Source organism: Pseudonaja textilis, chromosome 5, assembly GCF_049901715.1.
Source record: "Pseudonaja textilis isolate UNSWEBS1 chromosome 5, rPseTex1.2, whole genome shotgun sequence".
In the NCBI taxonomy this organism is placed as follows: domain Eukaryota; kingdom Metazoa; phylum Chordata; class Lepidosauria; order Squamata; family Elapidae; genus Pseudonaja; species Pseudonaja textilis.
Window position 1 is genome coordinate 36,106,560 of NC_141994.1, and position 22,459 is coordinate 36,129,018.

Here is a 22,459-nt window from a genome sequence, read left to right on the forward strand (position 1 = left end):
ATAATCCAAAGCTATTTCTTCATGCTTCTTTTTTCCACTTTCTCTTCCTGAGGATCTATTATTTTGTTACAAAGTTTCAGTTAGAATGTATCTTTTAGGAATCTTGTCAAGGTTTCACTGTAAATTCCTTTTAGTTCCAGGCAATTTCCTCCATTTTTCCAGATCCTTCCCTTTTATTCCTTCCTTTTCTTTCCTTTCCTGCTTTTAAAAGTTTTTGAGTATCCAAAAGTCTTTATTATCCCTTTGACATTTTATTTTCAGCTTAAATGCCTATTGATGTCAAAGTGGATTTTTGTCAATTTCTTACTTAAATCTCTTAGCTGTCAGTATAAGGAAGAGAAGGGGGAAAAAAAGCCAAATCCTTCCCCTTCCCTCTCTCCTTCGCTGCTTCAAAGTCTTCTTTGAGAACAATGTTATTTTTTATAGTTCAAATTCCAGGGTACCTTACGTTGTTGCTTTTTAAGTTTAACCCAGTCAACCAAAACTTTCTCTTCTTATCTTCCTCCTGCACATTCTTTTCTGGTCAAATTCTTCTTTGAGGTGGCCATTTCTGACCACCACTGCAACTGCCTTTGGGAAAGGGAGTAATGGCCAGCGGAGGAGGAGAGATGCAGCTCTCCTCGACCCTGCTGGCGGTCTCCGTCCTCCTCACCACCTCTACGGGATGGCTTAGCCCCGAATCCAGCTGGCTCGGGGAGCTCCGGAGGCAAGTACAGCTTGAAACCGTGCACGATTGCGGATTTTGGTCCGTCGCCGAATAAGCTCAAACCGGAAGTCCCATTATCACCAGCTTTTAAGAAAGCCATAAAGCCCTGCTCATTTACCAAATATGGCTCTTGAATGTGGCTTCCTGTACTTCTTGGGATACAAATCAAAATGGGAATTTATTTTAATTCTTATGTTTTTGCATTTAATTGTGTCAAAATAAAAATATTATGCTAATACCCACCTCAAGTCCTACAACCAAAAAAATTAATGTCATTATAAAACGGCTAATTCACTGCTCTGAATTAAGGATTGGATAAATTTAAATAATAAGATAGTAGTATTAGAGCAACATGATCTCCATAAAGGATGGCATGCTTTTTGTGGGACAAACATGAAAGGACCCATTCGTATTTTTACGGGCATCAAATTAGAGATTCATTAATAACAAATGGGGAAAAGTGAGGAAGAAGCGCTATATCAAATTACCAGACTGGATGTCACCAATGGAAGCAGTGAATTATTCCAATACAATAGAGAACAAAAAGAAGATTAGATACAAGGAACTATTGGACAATCAGGGGAATTTTCAAACAACTGAAAAATTAAAAGAACAAGGTATAATTGTGGATTGGTGGCCATACATGCAGATAAAAACTAGATATAAAAAAGATATGGAGGAATTTGGAATAGAAAGGGAACCCCACAAATTAGACCAAATTTAAATTGGTAAAGAAGAAAAATTTATCACTAGAACTTATAATTATTTATTCCAAGTAGAAATGGAGGAAGTAGTAGTTAAGGGCCCAATGATTGTCTGGGCATAAAATGTAGGTCATAGGATACAGCTAGAAGATAGGGAGAGAATTTGGACCAAGAACTGCAAATTAATGTTATCAACAGCATATAAAGAAAACCTACTTAAGATGTTTTATAGATGGCATTTGACACCGGCGAGATTGGCCAAAATATATCCTGATATGAAACCGCAATGCTGGAAATGTAAGCTCACAGATGGAACATGCTATCATATGTCGTGGAAATGCCCCAAAGTTAAAAAATATTGGGAAAAATTGAAAAAAATGGATAAGAGAAATTACAGGGATATTGAATTTAAGGCAGAAGCTTTTGTGTTAGGGATGATTACTGGAAACCCAAAGAAACATATCCAATACATTGTGCAACATATATTAACAGCAGCAAGAATTGCCTATGCCCAAAGTTGGAAAATGGATGATGTACCTTCAGAAAATATGATAATAAATAAAATACTTGATTGTGCCGAGATGGACAGACTGACGAGAAAACTAAAAGGGAAAGAAGAGTCTGAGTTCTATGAGGTTTGGGAAATGTTATATATATGGTTAGATAAGAGAAACAAGGTTTGATATGGAGAATTGTAAACATTGTATTTAAGTATATAAGTAAGGCTCGACACAGAACTGTTCAAATGTAAATTTTTATATGTATTTTGAAAATAAATAAATAAAAAACCAATTGCAACAACTCCCCTAAAAATCACGTTTTTTCTTATTACTTCTTCCTTTGCTTCGAAATTTCATAATGCAAAATGCAATCCATTATCTAAGACTAATTAAAGATATAAAGTATCCAAGTATGTGTTGTATCAGACAACTATAGGTCTGACAACATTTGATAGCAATAATTAAAATCTTGATGAATTATGTATAATAAACTACTGTTATCAGATTTAATTAATCATTTTGCTTGGTACTAATAAACATTTTATAATCCCTTGAAGATTATGGTCCTACAAGGCAAATGTCTGTATTAGAGCATAATAATATTGCCATGTTTAAATTAGATGGATTTATTATAATATGCATAATTAAAGTTTGATAGAGTATATTTGTTTCCTTAAAGCTTGTATAGCATTACAATACACATATAATAATTTTATGATACTATTTAATAAAGAAATCCAAATAGGAAAATGCATACCTTGAATGGCTGTCACTCTGAAAAATGAAGAAACAAATTAAGTTTAATATATTACACTTATATTTAATGAGAAAACATTAACATAGTGAAAAAACACAACTTCTGAACCAGTTGAAAAAAATATAGATTCTATTAAACGTACCATTTAAGTAAGATTAACAAGGACTGTTTGAATGGTGGAAGAAAGTCTCTGGGATGCCCACAATCTTTACTTAAAAAAATAATATAATAAAATACTTCTTGACTCAAGGCAAAGCATTTTTTTCAGTTTTCCAATCCAAAGTTAGTTCGTCATATAGCTCAGAAAGTTACTATTTAAAGGACCTAGGTCCAAAGCATCTTTAAAGATCCAGAACTCTAGTGAACATGAACCTGGTTAAATTCAACTCTGCATCTATTGTGATTTTTTTATTCATCTATTGTGATTTATTGTAGTACTAAATAGCAATCGACAGGACACATGCCTGGCATACCACAGTGTAGACAGGAAAACCCTGTATTTGAAGATGAATTACTGGCATAGATATCTTTCTAAAGATTGAAGGTTGATTAATTCCATGGTAGGGTTTGCATTTATAGTGTCTTGCTCCCATCTGTTTGGTATTTGCTCTTATGTCCAAATCAATGAATTAGCAAGCAGGGTTGCCACAGCAAAGAATCAGCCCCTGAATTAGTATTATTATTATATTTTTATCCTGTCTTTTAAAAATACATATTTTGATCAATTCAAGACAATAAATCTTCGTCATCAAATACAAATTGTTAAATTTTCTCTTGTCACAAGAAATGATTCTGGGTAGCATACATTCATTAATTAAAAGCTAGCTAGCTAGCTAGATGATATAAAAAAAACTAAAAATATAGGAAACAGGGAATATTAACTGCAATAGTAGAGCCCTACCCAAAACTCCTGCCTTTTGTGCAAGTTGAGCTGACAGAGAGTATCTGGCCCAAAGTCACCCATCTGGCTTTTATGTCTAAGATAGACCTACAAGTCATAATCTCCTGAGTTCTAGGCAGTACTTAAACCAAGCTGGCTCTGAATCCCGTTTTTTTTTTACTCATTTATATTCTTTGGCATCTTACCTAATTACATAAATTTGTGGTTTTAATTTAAATTTTATTTAGATTTTTTTGATGCTTTGGTACATTTCTTTCTAATATGTCCAGAAATACCACATGCTATTTCGACTATGATGATGTATATCCAGTAAAAGGAAAGAAGAGGCATATGCAGTATGTTTTGAATTTGAACTATCCACATTTCAGAGCCATCTTTATATTAAAAGTGCTTTGAACATGAAATTATTACATTTTAGTGTAATATTTGGTTTTAAACTTAAAATATTTTTCCAAGGCTTATTTTCTCTTCGACATTCAAAATTAGGAGTTTCAATTCTGAAATGGGATATTTTCAATTTCAAGTGATTCAGTTCAGAACATTTTGTACATCCCTAAAACCTCTTCACAAGCTGTTCTAAGACACTATAATTCTGGTCCAGATGGTATGATAAGGATTGCCAACAAAAAGAAACAGGATAGAAGTATGTGAACATTCCTCCTGGGTCTTATATAGCCAAAAAAAAAAAAAATCCCATTTAACTTTTATCCCAGTCACATTTGACAACACTATTGATAAAATACTGTAGCTAGATATTTTGGTTGCCTGATATATTTGTTTAATTATATTTTCTAATTTATGGGATATATATATAATCATAATAATTGACCTCAGTTAACTCATTATCAACAATAGTTAGATTAAAATTAATCAATTAACCAATTATTCATAATAAAATTAGATTAAAAGAAAAGCAGAATACACATAGTTCGACTTACAATCAAAACCAAAAATTTCTTTTCCTAATTGAGTTTTGCCCTATTTTACAATAGTTATTGCCACAATTGTTAAGTGAATCACTGCAGTTGTTAATAATATGGTTGTTAAGTGATCTGGCTTCCCCATTGACTTTGTTGTCAGGTCACAAAAGATGATCACATGACCCCAGGGCACTGTAAATGTCATAAATGAGTCAATTGCCAAGCGTGTGAATTTTGATCACATGACCAAGGGAATGCTACAATGGTTGCAAGTGTGAAAAACGGACTTAAGTCATTTTTTTCAGTTCCATTGTAACTTTTAAGAGTCATTAAGCAAACTGTTGTAAATCAAGGACCACCTGTACTTTATTTGCAGTGCAAAACAATGCAAGTATGTCTATTCTGTTCATATACTGGTTTTGGCACAAATCTAAATGCAGGAGGAACTTTATTTGACTAACACTTTTGGAAAAATACAGGATTTTTAATGTAATTTAATGTAAGGAGAATAAAAATTACCTGTGCTTCTTTTTTATTTGTTCCCTCTTCTGAATCAGACAAATGTTCTTGTTCGTTTTCATCACTCTAACAGAGAAAATTCATTGTGATTAATTCACATTTTATCAGAGAAGAGGCTACTAAAATGGCTTGTTGTAACCTTATTTGTAACTTTTTCTAATATATTTTATTTCTGAAAAAAAGTTTAAAATTTTCTCTTTTCTTGCTTGTAAGACAACTTTCAATATAATGTGCAAGCTTTTTAAAAATCTACACTCCCTTTTATGTACAGGTTGTGGGTATATTAGCACTATTCTAGATTTGCCATCTCACTTTCTTACAAGTCATATTTCTCCATTCTGACCAGAAACAATTATTTATCCTCATTATTATAACATTTGACATGATTTATTTTATCAGCCATCTATTTTATAATTTAAATCCATTTTAATAAAATATACAATGTTATTCACTATTCAGTGAATTCTTATTATTCAGATTTCATTAACATTAGGATGTATTGTGTTGATTATTAGCAGAGTGGACATTTCTGCATGTCTAAATTTAATGTTCCATGTAGTTTTCAATGTGTCATTCAAATCTGGTTCAGACTGTTGGAAGACTCTCCTGAGCAGATATTTGAGGCATAAGAGAAACACAGCTGAGAAAATTGTGACACATGAATGCAGGATTTGATAGAGCACATAATAAATGTATATAAATGTTAATGTGATCCAAACTCATATTTAGAATTTTTGTTAATACATTTATAAGCAGCTCAGTTCTGTCCAAAAATTCTCACTTAACTGAGGATTTTCTATTGCACATAAATTTACTATATGATCTATAATCCATAATGATGATAATGAATATAATGATTATATTCCATAATGAAAATAAATATCCTGTTTCTCCAACAATACGGCCTCCCCCAAGAGGAAGTCCCAGCATGTTTTATAGGCATGAAATGAAATTAAGCCCCTCCCCACAAATTAAGGCCTATATTAAAAAATGCAAAATGGGGGGAATGGTGGGGGGGGCTTGCCATTAGGAAGTACTTTTGTTGCACACCCGGATATGGTGCTGCCTGCGTTGACCCCGATACAAAGTGCCCCACCAACGCCGAGGTCAACATCCAAGCCATCGCCTCCCGCCCGAAGATGCAAGGGGGGAGAATTAAGTCACCCCCCAAAAGACAGCCTAGCCATTTTTTCGGGGCTCAAAAAAAAATAAGACCCGGCCTTATATGAGAAACATGGTATATGTTCTGCCTAAACTTCAATCCAATAATTTGCAACAATTCATTCTTACCATTCTTATGTTACAACTAATATCACACCCTTTAGAACAACTTTTTATATTCTAAATAATGTTTTAAAGTCACACTTATTTAAGGCAATGGCTATCAACCAAATTAAACATTGCTTGAAAAATTGTATAATTTACAGCTTTGCTCATATAAGAACTATCATTTGCAAATAGATTGATGATCAATAGCTAAACTACTGTATAGATAGGAAATTGCTTACAGGATATAACCATCTTACTCTGAATATGGACATGACTAGCATAATGAATATTACATACAATTTATCATGTTGTAACATTTACTATAAAACATCTTACTAAGTCTTCTAAATTGTTTCAAAATGCATATTTAAGGATTAGCTTAATATAATCTCACATCTTGAGTCCAAAAAGAAACTCCTGTTGATCTTCGTTTTTCTCTTGGCCGCCGTCTTTCTCTTATTGATTTTGTTTGTGATTTATCTTCTTCCTTTTCTTCTTCCTTCTTATCTGTTTCTAAATAAGCAGTAAACGTTAATGATTTAAAGACGTTCTGAAAGCATTCTGATATAACATATAACCTTCTATTGCAGTTCCTGAAACCAAGACAACATCCAATTTTATGAAAGAATATTTAAATGTTTTTGATAAAAGAATATATAGTTTTTAACACCACATTATTCTCATTATTTATAATTCTTCATTTCAGCCAATTCTATCTTCACAGTGAAATAATGTATATATTTAACCTTGGATATCAAAGTCTTAACATGTTTGCATACATCATGACATTTACAAACAAAAATTCATTAAAGCATCCAGAGCACACTTATTTAGATAAGTATTTGTTTAGCCAGAAGCATCAAGATTTAGCGTGCAACAGACTCTTTGGAGAAAGATTTGCATTTAAGCTAGTTAGATTTGCTTTCTTTTCTATGCGGTTTTCACAAAATAATAAATATCCATTGGTACAAATAAATTTAAGATAATAACAAAATCAAATCTTAACTTTCAAATTGATTGTTCAGCTTCAAAATGCTTTTATTAACTTGTACAATAATTATTAAGCATGGCTGCACAAAGCACATTACATTCCTTTGCCATCATGCATTTTATAAGTGTCTTTACCCTTGAATTAATTTAAGAAATGATAAACATCCAGGTACTTGTTTATTTCAGTGTTCCAGTCTTCAGGGCTGAAAAATGAATCTATGTTAAGGTGACACAATATTTAGCTTCAGCCACAATCTAAAATGCTTTTTTAAAAAAAGTTCCCACCACTCGCCTGAATTAAAGTATGAAACCTATGGCACTTGATGGAAACTAGGAATAAATTTATATTTGATCTATTTGGACCCAATTAAAAATATTTTAACGAAAAAAAGTATTTAGCCTGTAATGCTGTAAGAAGATTTCTATATGCTTTATTAGTTAATAATTCATTAACCTCTCCGATAAACTTTTGAAGGACAGTTTTTTATTGGTAATGAAAAGAAAGCAAGAAAAAGAAATAAAAGAAAATTTACCTCTCTCATTTTCTTTTGCTGTACTTCTTGAGTAAGCAGAAGTTATACCTATAATGCTATTTGGTCTATTCAATTGACTTGAAGAATTAGAAGAAGTAGCTAGTGAAGAAGTTGATGAAGCAGTTGAAGATGTAGTTCTATAACGATGATATGGCTTGTCAATAAAAAAAATCAACATCAGTTTTGAAAATCAGAATAGGCACATTTATCAAAATCATTATCATATTGTTTTAGAATCATCATAACATTTATTTACACATTTTTAAAATATAAAATACCTCCTCTAATGTTCGTGCGTATCTTTGCCTGTAATCATCATCTTTAGTTTCAGATTCTTTCTTTTCCTCCTGTTTTTCTTTGTCTTGTTTTTCTTTTTCTTCTTTTTCTTTTTCTTCATTTTCTTGTTCTCTAGTTCGTGTAGGACGATTTCTACCAATTGTTTTTTCAGCTTCCTGGAGATCAGTTAATGTAACACCCTAGAAAATAATCATCCTAATGTTAACTTATTGCCATTATACCATTTAATGTGTTTTGATTTTCAAGCATGATTATGAAGTTTTTAATTAATTAGTGACATTCCAGGGATCTCTGACAGAAATACTAAATACGCCTATATTGCATAACAATTAAGGATACACATTTCTGAAAAATAGTAGAATGTCATCAATGGTACAAGATTAAAATCCTTTTCCTATTTTAATATAATTCATAAATTTTCATCATTTGTGTTAATCCTATAATTTGTACACAGGCATATCTAGCTAAATTCAGAGAAACACTAATGTGAATATGAATAATGTTATTTAATTAGAACATCATGATTGATTTCACATGGCTTTTGTGATTTTTTATATTTTAATCTATTGTATTTACGCTGCTCATGAGTCCAGCAATCATAGAATACAAATCAGTTAAAAGAGAGGTGTGTGTCCTTAATCTAATTTTATGAGGGAAAACCCAAGGGAAGAGAAAAAAGTGGGTAGAAACTATGGAGGAGATCCCAATGAAAGACTGAAATATGCTTCTACCCCAGTAAAAAGTTTAATAAGATTAATAATATTTAATTAAGACTAATAGAGAGCCAGTTTGGTCTAGTGGCTATGGTATCAGGCTAAAACCCTGCCTTAGACATGAAAACAAGTTGTGTACTTTGAGCCAGTCACTTTCTCTTAGCCCAACTCATCTGACAAGATTATTGTGGGGAAAATAGGAGGAGGAAGTACTAGATATGATTGCCACATTGAGTTATTTATAAAAAATAATAAAAATGGGATAAATATAAGGAAACAAATAAACCTGAAGTGAACTTAAGAAAAAAATATTCCTTGTCTCTGTGCTAAATCACATTGAATTCCCTTCACCTTCCATAGCCTGCTTGCTGACTGGTAAGCAGAGAGAAGAGGTACATAAAACTTGGAGACTTAGGCCTTGGTAGTTACCACTAATTCTTTTCATGGCAAAGCTCCCTTGCTCTGTCAAGGGCTTCTAATATGGGGGACCAAAAGGCAACTTCGTTTCTTTACCTTATCTTCTAATTTTATCTAAAGGCTTTCAGTGGTTATGTGGCCAGGAAGCAAATCTCCAAATGTCATCATACAAAAAAAGCAAGTTTAATGAAATTACAGAAAATAAGCATAATTTTCCTGCTAATTTTAAAGAAAAGAAGGATCATATTAAAATTATTACAACCTCTCTTCAATGATACCCCTACCACAGGCAGCTGGTAAGAAAAGTAATTCAAACAGCAAAACAAACACAATACAAAATATTGACAAAATGGAGCGCAGCCAGGATACAAATCAAGTGTTTCAAAACACAATTATAACTATTTACTCTAGCTATTCCCTCCTGCTCCAAATTCCCTTATGAAGGTTTTTTTTTTAAACCACATCAGTACTTAGCCAATTTCTTTATTTTTTTTTTAGTTTGCAAATGCATCCTTTTCTATAATTGGGTAAAATATCAGCAACTATTGAAATTAAGGCAACATTTTAAAAAAAAGATGATTAAAATTTTGTTTAAAAAATGTGATTAATATGGTAAGACAAATACAGTAGGAGAGTATAAATGTAGCTGAGACTTGAACTATGGAGTCCTTGATGCTTTCTGAGCTTGTTTGTTAGCTTGCAGACTTTTTTGTGATCAGTCCAGACCAGGGATGTCAAACTCGATTTTAGTGAGGGCCGGATCAGGGTGTGTTTGACCTTGGAGGGCTGGGGATGGGAGTGACCTTGGTGGGCATGGCCAGTTTGACATCATTCATTTTAGGATGGGCAAGTGTTAAGGCAGGACTTCCCTGAGACTCTCCCTCACTCTCATTATAATCTCCTTCCTTCCCTTCTTTTTCCTTCCATCTTCATTCTTTCTTCTTCCTTCCCCCCTTCCTTATTTTTCCTTCCACGTGCGCCCCCCCGAGTTCCATTTTTGGTGGCAGAGGCACCGTGGGCCAATCCTTTGTTGTTTCCAGGACAGCCCCACGGGGCAGATCTGAGCACCTTGCGGCCCACATTCGGCCCACGGGCCTCGAGTTTGACACTCCTGGTCTAGACAGTATCTTCAGTGCTATGCAGTGTAATGAACACATTATCTATCCTGATAATGAAATGTCTATGGGAAAACAACAAAGTTCAGACAGCCTCAAGGACTTCACAAACAGCACATTTCAGATCACTATAAAATTCCATCACTTCTTTATATACTGTATATTTTGCCAGGAACTAAAAAATACAAATCACACAATACCACCATTTGTGAGACAGTTAGATTGCTGTACCTGTGTGGATCTTCTGGATTGCCTAGCTTGTCTTGATCTAGCTTTTCTTTGGGATTCTGATTCTTCATCCCGAACTGGAGTGAGGTATGACCTGAAATGAAAGATTAATTATAAAATAATTGAACTTTTAGATAACACACACATACAACACACACACAGATGCACAATTCCGTAAATTTCTTGGTTAAATAGTGCTAAGGCTGCAAATGCCTATGTTGCATTTCTAATTCTTTAATTAGACTTGAAAGGATGTTTGCATGATCATTAAGCACACACACTTAGCTCAACACACTATTTTTATTCCTAAGTACTATGAAAATAATCCACAGGTCCTCAACTTACAATCACAAATAAGACCAGAATTTCTATTGTTAAGTAACGCAATTGTTAAGTGAGTCACACCCAATTTTACTAACTTTTTGCCATAGTTGTTAAATGAGTCACCTGCAGTTAGTTAATAACATGGTTGTTAAGCGAATCTGATTCTCGGTTGACTTTATTTGTTGGAAACTGCCTAGGAAAGTCACAAATGGCGATCACATGACCTTGTGATACTGCAACCATGATAAGTACATGCCAATTGCCAAACACCTGAATTTTGAACACATGACCGTGGGGAAGCTGCAACAGTTGTAAGTATGTGTACCGGTTTTAAATGACTTTTTTCAGTGCTGTTTTGATTTCAAACAGTTAAATGAATGGTTATAAGTCAAGGTTATCTGGTATATATAATTACCACCTAACTTTAAATTGTGATATCATTGTTCAGTCTTATAAGACACCTACAACACATTATTTTTTTAAAAATAAAAAATACTTTGAAAATTAGAAACTTAAATTGGTTATTTGATTCGGTGAAATGTTCATGTGCATCTTGACATGCCAGTGAGAGTGATGAACAAATCAAATGCCTAGATTTTAAAGTTACTTGCTTTTTAAGCCCTTCTTTTACATTAACTGGCTTTTTACATATAAAAAGCTTTGAACAGAAACAGGCATTATATGCATCATGCACCTAATCTTACATGTATTTCATAACAATTGAGTTTCCGTTACCTTTTTTTAATGAAAGGTATTCCTTTGTAAGCTTTGTGCTGAGAAAAAACCCTTTAAGAATATTTATATTTACTATTTACTTCATCATTTTACATTCTTTATTTAGGCATGGATTCTATTGTAGAATGTTAAAAGTTAATTGTAGCTCCGAATATGTATTTGAAGTTTCAGCACATGCACACTCACACAATTTATATGCATACATGTATTTTTGTTGTACTTCAGAATGGTTCCACAGACTCACTGGATTGGATGGAACCTTAGAGATTGCCTTGTCTAACTTCCCAACACAGAACAGCAATTGTATGAAGATGATTGACTGACCCAGTCCAGAGGAAAGCTCTGGGAATGGGAGCTTTTTCTGGATTGAAGCTTTTTTAATTTAAAAACAAGGAAACTAAGTTCCATAAGTTTGTATGATTCTCCTGGGGTAGGAAGAGTCCCAGAATCACCCCACCAGATCCTCCACACAACTAAGTAGACTTGCAAGTAGACTTGGGGAGCAGCGCTCCAAAGTAGCCAGATGAACCGTTCAGCTAAAAGATGGGGCTATATCATTGTGGGCAGGTAACTTTTCAACCATCAGAAAATTTACCATCAGTTTCAAACATGATTTTGGTAAGTTATGTAAGTAGCAACTACACCATTTATTAGATTTTAATATTAATGTTTATTGATTAACACTGCTTATTTAAAAATATACTATGAACGTAGCTATTTAAACAAAATTCTTCCTTTAAACATTACTAATTCTCATCATCATAATCCTTTAATGACCCCATAATCCCTTGCTTTACTAATTTACTAATATAGTAATTAACTTTACTAATTCTAATATTCTTATACAATCTACAAAGTTAGCTCTGTACAGCTACCGTGACACTTTATGCCTTTTAATTGGAAATCACACACACACACATTTTCATTTCAAATGAATAGCAAATGAAGTAACATCATTATAAAAAATCACATATTTTAAGAACAAGGCTATGATATAATTTAATTCAACTTAAAAACCATTTATAAATAATAAAATATTATGATAGAAATGTATGCTTACAGTTTATGCTGACTTATTATTCATAATTTACCAGCCACTAGTTAATTTGTGAAATTTGATTGATATTAATAATAGTTTAATAATAGGATTGATTTAATACTACCTTGAAATGTTAGTTCAATTTATTACAGCTGGAGAATCTCTTTTTTTTTCTTTTTTTTTCATTTCTATTTCGTAGAATTTTTAAATAGCTACTAAATCAATCAAATGCTTATAAAGGAAAAATAAATTCTTCTCATGAAAATTCCTTTCAAAAATCTACAAATAATGAAAGACCATGACAATGGAAACATAAAACACCACTCATTATCTTAAATTTAAAATATCCACAAATAACATCTTATTTTAGAAAAGTACAGTATAACTGAAGAGTGATTTGTATGTATATTTAGCAAGAAGCATACTAATATCTATCTATACAAGAAAAGTAATATTTATATAATATTTACACACCTGCGTCTCTCCCTGACTTCTGAAGATGACACTGTACCAGTAGTAGTTGTAGTCAAGGCAGTAGTAGTAACCCCAGTATTTACAATTGAGGGTGCAACAGGAACAGTCAGTGCTGTAGAAACATTGTCTTTTTCTTTCTCAGTGCTATCGTCAGCCCATAAACGATTTGAGGTACTGCATGATCCCAACAAAAACAACAAAAGAAAGATTTTTAAAAAAATGCAAACTTGCTAAGCTGGGCTTTAAAATTATCCAAATGTTCCAAATGTATTTTACTGGACTATATTTTCACTTTATTTCTCAAGTACTGATATTATTATTATGCAATCATCATCATTATCATTTTTTAACAATCCCCATAATCCCATGCGGGCCAGAGTCTGGGCAACTGAGTGGAACTGAGTGTTTACTGACCAGATGCCCTTCCTGCCACCAATGCAGAATTATATTCAGCAGATATATTCTCATCGTGCGCAGAAAGAGAAATATCTCTCTCTATCTAGGATTGAACTCACAGCCTCCTGATTGTAAGGTGAGAGGTGCATCCCTAGGCCACTGCACCATTCATTTTTTTATTAGAATGCAATGATGCATTGCAATTCTTTTTATGTGAATATTATTTGGATTTTGAGCCAGGGATCATATATAAAATGATGCACTGAAATTTAAACATAATATGGCTAAAATAATACACTGAAAGAAATGTCAAATTATATTAACATGTAGTAATACTCTGCCAGTTGGAGATGCTTTAGATTGGAGGCGGTTGGTACAGTGACAAAGAAGACAATACCCTTCATGTTGCTTGAACCTGTGATTTTTAGTCTTAATCCTTGTAATTTCAATTATTCTTAAATTTATAATTGTTTTTATATTTCTATTTTTATTACACTGTAAGATGCCCAGAGCTTGGCTAGTCTAGTAAAGAGAAGGACCAGGGGAGACATGATAGCAGTCTTCCAATATTTGAGGGGCTGCCACAGGGAGGAAGGAGTCAATCTATTTTCTAAAGTGCCTGTAGGCCAGACAAGGAATAATGGATAGAAACTGAACAAGGAGAGATTTAACCTGGAAATAAGGAGAAACTTTCTGACAGTGAGAACAATCAACCAATGGAACAGCTTGCCCTCGGAAGCTGTGGGAGCGCCATCACTTGAGACTTTCAAGAAGAGATTGGACTGCCATCTGTCAGAAATGGTGTAGGGTCTCCCGCTTGGGTGGGGGGAGATTGAACTAGATGACCTACAAGGTCCCTTCCAACTCTGATTATCTGTTATCAGAGTTGCTTTTGATAGCAAATTGGGCCTCATATTTAATAGTTAAATAAATACTCCAGTTGAAGCTATGTTTAATTTCTATCATCTTCAGTGCAAAGAACTTAGATAAACTACATGAAATTTCCACTTCTTGGTAAGTGAATAAATATTAGTTATCCTCGATCATATCTAAATAATATTATCATAATTGAATATACACACATATTCCAAATAATGCTATGAAAGGGGCAGAAGAGCAGTATATAACCATGGTTTTTATTTTCCCTAATCACAAGCACATACAAGGACCTCCTTCAAATTACATTTACTCATCCTATCAAGTCCTGCAAGAGAGGCATGCTCTGAGTTCCATATACCAAGAAATGTCATCTGAAAGAGCACTTTTTCTATCATGTCTCTGGAACATGATCACCCGCACCCCACCCAGGAAATCAGAATAGCTACGACCCTGCTGTTTTCATAAAGCCCCGAAACATGGTTTTGCCATCAGAGGTGAGGACTTAGAAGTGGGGCAAAGCCTGTGCAGTAGCCTTATTGATGTTTTTATGCGTATGAGAACACCTCTGCTATGGATTTTGTTGGATGGTCTTTTAAAAATATTTTATGGCTCTGAATTTGTAGTTACTCTATTGTTTTGGTGTAGTTTTTTTGTTTTTATTTTTTGTGAGCCACCCAGAGTGAGAGATATGAGATGGGAGGCAATATAAATTGATTAATTAAATACATACACACACACAGGGTTTTTTTAAGGAATATCCCCCCCCCAAAAAAAAAAAGCAGATATGGGAATTACAATGGGTTAATTTAAAAGCTTTTTTCTGGTCTCTCAGGTAGTAAGGTGAAGACTGCCAGAAATCATCCTGGAGATCAATATCTCTGGCAACTCACTTAAGGAATGTTCAAAACCCATAGAAACCAGTGTATTAAATCCATAATATCTTAAGGTACAAATACGTGAATTACACCAAGAAAACAAGAATTTATCTTAGAATCCGAGCACTACTTCAACTTGAGTTGAAAATTGGTTTGAGTGTACATGTGGTATTACTCTGGCCTCAAATGCTTTTAATCCACTTGTAAGGACAAAATCAGCACAAGATTGCAGGCCCAGTATCTTATGCACGAAAGCTCACATTAATCTCACCTGCTTTGCATGGCTGATGTTGCTGAACCTGTTGTGGCCTTTGCAGCAGTGCTTGTACTAGAAAGCAGATTTTTCTGAAGACCAGTGAGAGAGGTAACAGTTGATATAGATGTAGTATTTGGAACACTAGTATTAATCAAGTCATCTTGTCTTCTACCAAAGGAACTGCTACCAAATAAAAAAAATATATTTTTACGCTGATGATTTTTTGACCAAATGCCAATTAAATCCACTAAAAGGAAAAATGATAATTGTAATATATTACTACTACTTTTCCCCTCTTCTAGATGATTACACAGTCTTACCCCAATAAAACAACATGCTTGCATATATCAATGCAATATTGTGGCATATTTATCAATGATATAATTATTAATACTATTTTATATATTTAGTAATAAATATAATTACAACTATGCAGGTAAAAGCAAGCAAATGAAATCCATTAAAGGCATGTTTTAAGAAACCAAAAATTAGTAACTTATATAGTGGTTATAAAGTAATAAAAATTATAAAACAAACTCATTAGTGAAGAACTGATACCTACCTAAAACATTCATATCAATGAAAGGCAATCCTATTTCTATTGTTGCTTCCAGTAACAGGAAAGACAATATTCTTACATTTATTTAGTTCAAAGGTCTCCAAACTTGGCAACTTTAAGACTTGTGGACTTCAACTCCCAGAATTCTGGAAGTTGAAGTTCACAAGTCTTAAAGTTGCCAAGTTTGAGGACCCCTGATTTAGTTCATTACATTATGGAAGACTATTTTTTAAAAAAACCAGTGAATTACATAAAATGTGCCTTTTAGTTATTAATATCAAAAGAAAGACAACTCTAAATTTAATATGATTCCTGACAAAAGAAAAGAAAAAAAAATACAAACCCAGAGAAACACCTTAGAGAGAATAATACCTCCACCCCAACATCTCATATGTGAATATGCTGATACCAAAAGATGGGGGATAAGACCAAAATCAACTTACAGAAATCACTGTAGTAATGAAGTAATTATTATTTTTCATTTATGGAAAACTATTCTTTTTATGTATTCAGTATATATTCCATATATTAAATATATTATTCAATGGTATATTGAAATATATTAAAATAGTTAAATGTTGCTGTTCTTTAAATTTCTCTTTTGTTAAATTATACTCAAAATTATACACTCACTATATAGCGCCGTGATGGCGAACCTGTGGCACACGTGGCACAGGTGGCACGCAGAGCCATTTGTGCGGGCATGTGAGCTCAGACAAACTTATCTCACTGCGCATGCCTCCCAGCTGATTTTCAGGCCTTTTTCAGGGAAGCCTCTGCAGCCTTTGAGGGAAGCCTCTGCAGCCTTTGGAGGCCAAAAAATAGGCCTGTTTTGTCACTTCCTGTATTTCCAGAAATACCAGAAGTGACAAAACAGTGAGCGCAAGCAGGCACACAATTTTTGGCACAGGAGCCCAAAAAGGTTAGCCACCACTGTTCTAGTGCATATGGTCCTGAAAGAAAAAATGTTAATATTCTTTTACAATCTTGCTTTCTGCTAATCATTCTGGAAAATACCTCATATTATAAAGTGTTATTTATTTACCTTTTCTGATAGCTTGAATTTAGTGATGTGGTACCTTCATTTGAGATATTTTTCTTTGCATCTTCTTCCCATTTTCTTCTAGTATAAGAACCACTACCACGTATTATACTGGCTGAAGAATCCCTATTCTCTTTCTCTTCAATATCTGATGTACTGGCCAGCCGTCTTGGTATTGTAGGTGCCACATATGCAAGCCTGGTTGTTTTTGTATCTCTTTCCTGAAAGAATTTTTTGAAATAATATTTCAGTTACAACCAATTTAAAGTTTTATATTTTAAAGAACCAATTTCCTTCGTGCAATATGTATTCACTCTTAATATTTTCCATGATAAATTTACAATTTCTTCCAATCAATTTTACAGAAGAGTAAGCTAAGTTTTTCATGAAATTTATCGAGGGACTAGGTATCTCATGCTCTTCCCCTAAAGTACCATCATCAGCTGCCCATGCTTCTAAACTGGACAATCAAGCCAGATTTTGAACAACAGAATTAATGTACCTAAATTTAACATTGGGTCCCAGAATAAGGAGAAAATAATATCAAAACATTTCAACCTTCTGGGACACTTCATTATAGATCTTCAAAGAAGCCAGTTTGGAACAAAGAAACTTAATCAGCATGAATAAGCACGAAACTGCTAAACTCACATGCTTCAAAAACTTCTGGACTCGGCGTGTGTGTTTTCTGTCTGTCTTGTCTATCAAGTGTATATGACTATCTCAGAAGATCTCAATAAACACAATGAGTTTTAAACAAATTGCAACAGTTGATAGGATACTTGTTTTCTGCATCTCATAACTAGTCTGTTTCTTTTCCCCTACTGCAATCCTAATTTAAATGCTACATCAATTTAGCTATTCCAGGCATGAGAATAAGTGAGCTGTAGTTCAGAAAAGCCTACACCTTTTCATAAAATGAAAATTTAAAAAGATAGTACCAGACTCCTCCTGATTTATACTTTAAAATACTTATAAAATTAAAATCTAGAAAGCTGATTACTTGCTAAACCTAAACTACACTCTCAAACTTTTGAATAAGACTGTTTTATTACATTGAAAGAAATCATAAAAACTTTGTATGCATATTAGTAACAAGATATCTGGGGAGAGATGGAAGAGATGTCACAATCTTTCTGCAAGACACAAATCTGCATATACTAGAATTAGAATTCTTGTATTGGCCAAGTGTGTTTGAACATGGAAGGAATTTGTCTTGGTGCAAATGCTCTCAGTATAAATAAAAGAAAACATACTTTCAACAAGAGTCAAGAATCATAAGATACAACACTTAATAATAGTCATAGGGTACAATAAGCAATCAAATCATACTAGGAAACAGTCAATATAAATCGTAAGGATACAACTAACAAAGTTACAGTCATACAGTTATAAGTGGGAGGGGAGGGGTGATAAGGAGTGATGAGAAGATTAATAGTAATAGTAGTGCAGACTTTGTAAATAGTTGGACAGTGTTGAGGGAATTATTTGTTTAGCAGAGTGATGGCGTTTGGGAAAAAACTGTCATTGTATCTAGTTGTTCTGATGTGCAGTGCTCTATAGCATCATTTTGAGGGAAGGAGTTGAAACAGTTTATATCCAGGATGTGAGGGGTCTGTAAATATTTTCACAGTCCTCTTTTTGACTCGTGAAGTATACAGGTCCTCAATAGAAGGCAGTTTGGTAGCAGTTGTTTTTTTCTGCAGTCCTAATTATCCTCTAAAGTCCGTGTCTGTCCTGTACTAATCAAGAATCAAAGAAAAATACACAGAAAGATACTGGAAGCCCTGCTCGTCACTGAGGTTTTATGTTTCAAACTGACTTTACCGTTCATGCAAGTAAAGAACTTAACCCATAAATTGTGGGCATAAAAATATGGTCTGAATTTTCATAGTCTGGTTGTCATTCAAACATATACTACTTTGGTTTGAAATCACTACCAAGAGTAACTTAATTAACAATAATTTAATTATGATGCAAATTTGGGAGGAAAAGTTACCTTGTCTTTGTTATCTAATGAAGATGACAATCTAGGGCTTGAAGCTGAACGTATAACACCTGTTGAATCTTTTTCTTTCTGAGTTTCTTTGCTAGCTGTAATTTCTGCCAGAGCCCCATAACTGCCAGTCTTTCGAAGACCCAATCTCCAAGAAGCAGGAGACTCATCTTTTCGTTCTTCTTCTTTGGGAGAAATCTTAGTTGAAGTTGGAAACTGCAAAACACAGAGTTGCTTTTTTATAAGCTTGCTTCCAAGCACCCACTGTGCAGTCAAACATTTAAGAAGGGATATGCACAGACCAGAAAACAAGAAATTCTAGAATCTCAACAACAATAACAGGTTTTCTGCTCTGTTCACTGACAAGTATACATAAATCAGAGAAATAGCATCATTCTGCTTAATTACATTGCAACCATCTTTAATACCAAAACAAAGAATATTGGCTAAAATATAAGTTTCTGTGTTACACAATGAAGGTATGATACACAATCACACAATGCACACTTAGAGAACAGAAGTTCAGGCAAGCAACTATATTTTTTGCTTTGTGGAGATTATGAAGATTAGAACTCTGCCTTGTTCAAACCACATTTACACAACATGGATGCTATATTTAAGGAATATAGCAATTAATCTTTGCATTCTTCCACTTATCTTTATAAAACCTTAAAGATGCAAAAATAAACATTACAGATGACTCAGAGGATCATATACAGTAACTATGTGAAGCCTGGTTCAAAATTACATAAAATTGGTTTCCATATAGATTATCTGGAAACTAATTCTAGCAAGCCTCTTTTAAAAAGGGGGAAAAAACCTATTAAAAAATTATTCTGCTGTATAGTGCAGTGTTGGTATGGTGTCGGGGGTTTCCGGTTCAATGTGTGAACGGTGAAGGATGTGTGTTTGTGTTTATTTTCATGGTCATAGTCATGATGTGCACTGAAGATGGTGTTTGTTTTTGTTGTACGAGGTGCAATGACAATAAAGTAATCTAAAAACTAAAAAAAAAACTCTTTAAAATGTTCTGCTACCCAGGACACTGTTCCCCATCCAAGGAATGCTTTCCAAATAATGCAATAGTGAAAAATGGATCATCTTCAAAAGTATTGCTTTGTTAATACTCTTATCCTCCTTCCAAAAATGAAAGGCAGGGTTTCTTCCTGGCCAATCAGCAGCAATGAAAAAGTTTAATAATTAAAGTATAACTATGAAGATGCTGGATCTCCTTTGGCCAATAATATTGCAATATTGGCTGGATTCATACATTGCACTGAACTGTGATTATGATGTATCATAGTCCGTGAGTAAAATGCAGGGGTCTGGACTGCAGCAGTGCAAAACATTAAACCATTAATGTGGCTTTGCATAGTGTATAAATGCAATATTTCTGGTAGTCCATAGAATAATTTGTTTGATGCTTTATTTTATAACAAAAATATTTATTTTAAGCTGAGAAAATAAGGTCAAATAATGGGGATGAATGCAAACAATAATTGCTTCTGTCAAAGTTCAAGAATTTGAGCTTTTCTTTGGGTCTATAAACAGGTCACATAAGACACTCTAATTTTCAATCAATTTAATTCTATAATTCTGTGCTTTATGGAGTTTTTTTCAAATACAGATTTTATATTTCTGGAGAAGAAAGAAAAGCTTCATACCATTGCCTGAGCAAGTTAAATTTTCAAAATAACTATTTTTTTTTCAAAGGTTAGCTTTAAATGTTGCACTATGAATACATACTTGCCATGATTCAAAATAACACTGTTTAAAATCATGCAATTACAATATCAACATTTGAGTTAGCAGTTGTTATTTGGCAACTTGGAAAAAGAAGCTAAACATACAATGCCCTCACCAGAGACTTTTCACCTTTACTTGGCACAAGAATAATGCCAGTTCTATGTAAGCCCTGCCTCCATGATGTAGGATCTACAGAGTCCATCAAAGGCATGAGAGGAGAGGGAGAGTCATACTAAAGCCAATTGGGACAAGACACACAAAAGAGATATAAAGATTGAAGGAAAAAAGTGGTGTTTGCCTTAAAAAGCTACATGCAATTGTACCCTGTTTATTTTTCACAAAAATGCACTAGACACTTTGTTTAAATTTATTCCATCAAAAGTCCCTAGTGACAATAGAATTAATTATTAAATTATAGAACTAAAATATATTAAAATGTTGGTGTAAGGATTCACAAAAGTTTTTCCTCATCCCTTGACTCTAGACACATTCTTGAACGAAGAATCCACTTTAGTACTTCCAATGATGTTCAACCATACAGGAAAAGGAATAAAGAGGAATTGGAAGAGAGGGAAAGGTGAGAAAAGCAATATAGGAAAGTAAGAAGAAAAAGAGTTGTAGAAGAAAATTGATACTCATTTTCTTTTTCTGTTTTCTTTTTCACTAAAGATCAAGTTTACAGAGGCGTGGATAAAAGTTCCCTTAGTATTGCAACTAGATGTGGAAATAGTTGAAACCTACTGCTATGTTATATATTAGCTAACATAATTTATGCTTTTCCATATTCACATAATATATAGAAAAGTAATGATGTGTTATGTTCTGAATCTAAACCCAAAAGATGCTTCAGATTATATGTATCAGTACCTCATTAAAAAATATACAATAGCTGTGCTTCCCAAGAAAATAAGTGTTCTGTGTAAGAAAGTGACAAAACAATGTAAGTTTCAGAAAAGGTGTGAACATGCTTCCTTTGCTTAAAAATATTTTCCCTTGGACTGCAAAGTTATCATGCAAGAGCAGATAGACACATCTTCTTTACAGAAATGCCAAAAGATGCAGTAAGCATGCTAAGAAATGTTCTGAAACATATTTTCAGCTTCAAATCTGAAGCACACCATATTCCTAGAGAGTTATTGCAATTTGCTGAGACCATTGGTAAAGGGTATCAGGAATTCTTACTCATTAGAGTTTTTCTTTTCTTTTCAGGTGTTCTCAAATCTACTGACAGTTTTAACTAATTGACAGATCTCTAAATTGAGCAGGCTAAGAACTGACACAGTAGTTTTCATACCCAGCATCTAACAAATCTTTCTTTGTATTTGGACAAAGGAAATTAAGGAAAACCAAGGATTGTATGTTAGACTGGGAAACTAAAAAATATTATAGAAAGAAATGGTAACTATTTCTTAATTATTGCCAATGCATATAGCACAGTAAAAAGCAGTGTTCACCCCAATTTATAGCATTTAAGATTTCATTTACTTTATAGTTGGTAAGTAATTCAAATTCTTGTTCTTCAACATATAAGCAATACAAAAGCTACATATTTGTTTATGGCAAAAGTAT

At 33.4% G+C, this 22,459-nt stretch overlaps 1 protein-coding gene and 1 long non-coding RNA gene across 6 annotated transcripts in view; one reads left to right on the forward strand and one right to left on the reverse strand.

Moving 5' to 3' along the window:
• Positions 1-17,314, forward strand: part of LOC148125598 (uncharacterized) — a 51,043-nt gene extending 33,729 nt beyond the window's left edge. The window contains exons 2-3 of one of the 2 annotated variants that reach the window (XR_015743830.1): positions 11,091-11,204; positions 17,234-17,314. This is a non-coding gene — a long non-coding RNA (uncharacterized LOC148125598). Of the gene's footprint in view, positions 1-11,090; positions 11,205-11,853; positions 13,268-17,233 lie in introns of those variants that run through there. The other variant, XR_015743831.1, reaches the window with a different exon arrangement.
• PPP1R12A (protein phosphatase 1 regulatory subunit 12A) overlaps positions 1-22,459 on the reverse strand; it is a 124,615-nt gene that overhangs the window by 12,611 nt on the left and 89,545 nt on the right. Inside the window, exons 10-20 of one of the 4 annotated variants that reach the window (XM_087934504.1) lie at positions 21,006-21,122; positions 19,148-19,360; positions 17,152-17,369; positions 15,563-15,730; positions 13,142-13,315; positions 10,573-10,663; positions 8,078-8,275; positions 7,800-7,953; positions 6,671-6,789; positions 5,008-5,073; positions 2,668-2,684 (exon numbers count right to left, since the gene is read on the reverse strand). In XM_087934504.1, coding sequence (XP_087790630.1) covers positions 2,668-2,684; positions 5,008-5,073; positions 6,671-6,789; positions 7,800-7,953; positions 8,078-8,275; positions 10,573-10,663; positions 13,142-13,315; positions 15,563-15,730; positions 17,152-17,369; positions 19,148-19,360; positions 21,006-21,122 — 1,535 coding nt within the window. Of the gene's footprint in view, positions 1-2,667; positions 2,685-5,007; positions 5,074-6,670; positions 6,790-7,392; positions 7,470-7,799; positions 7,954-8,077; positions 8,276-10,572; positions 10,664-13,141; positions 13,316-15,562; positions 15,731-17,151; positions 17,370-19,147; positions 19,361-21,005; positions 21,123-22,459 lie in introns of those variants that run through there. The other 3 variants (XM_087934502.1, XM_026699195.2, XM_087934503.1) reach the window with 3 other exon arrangements.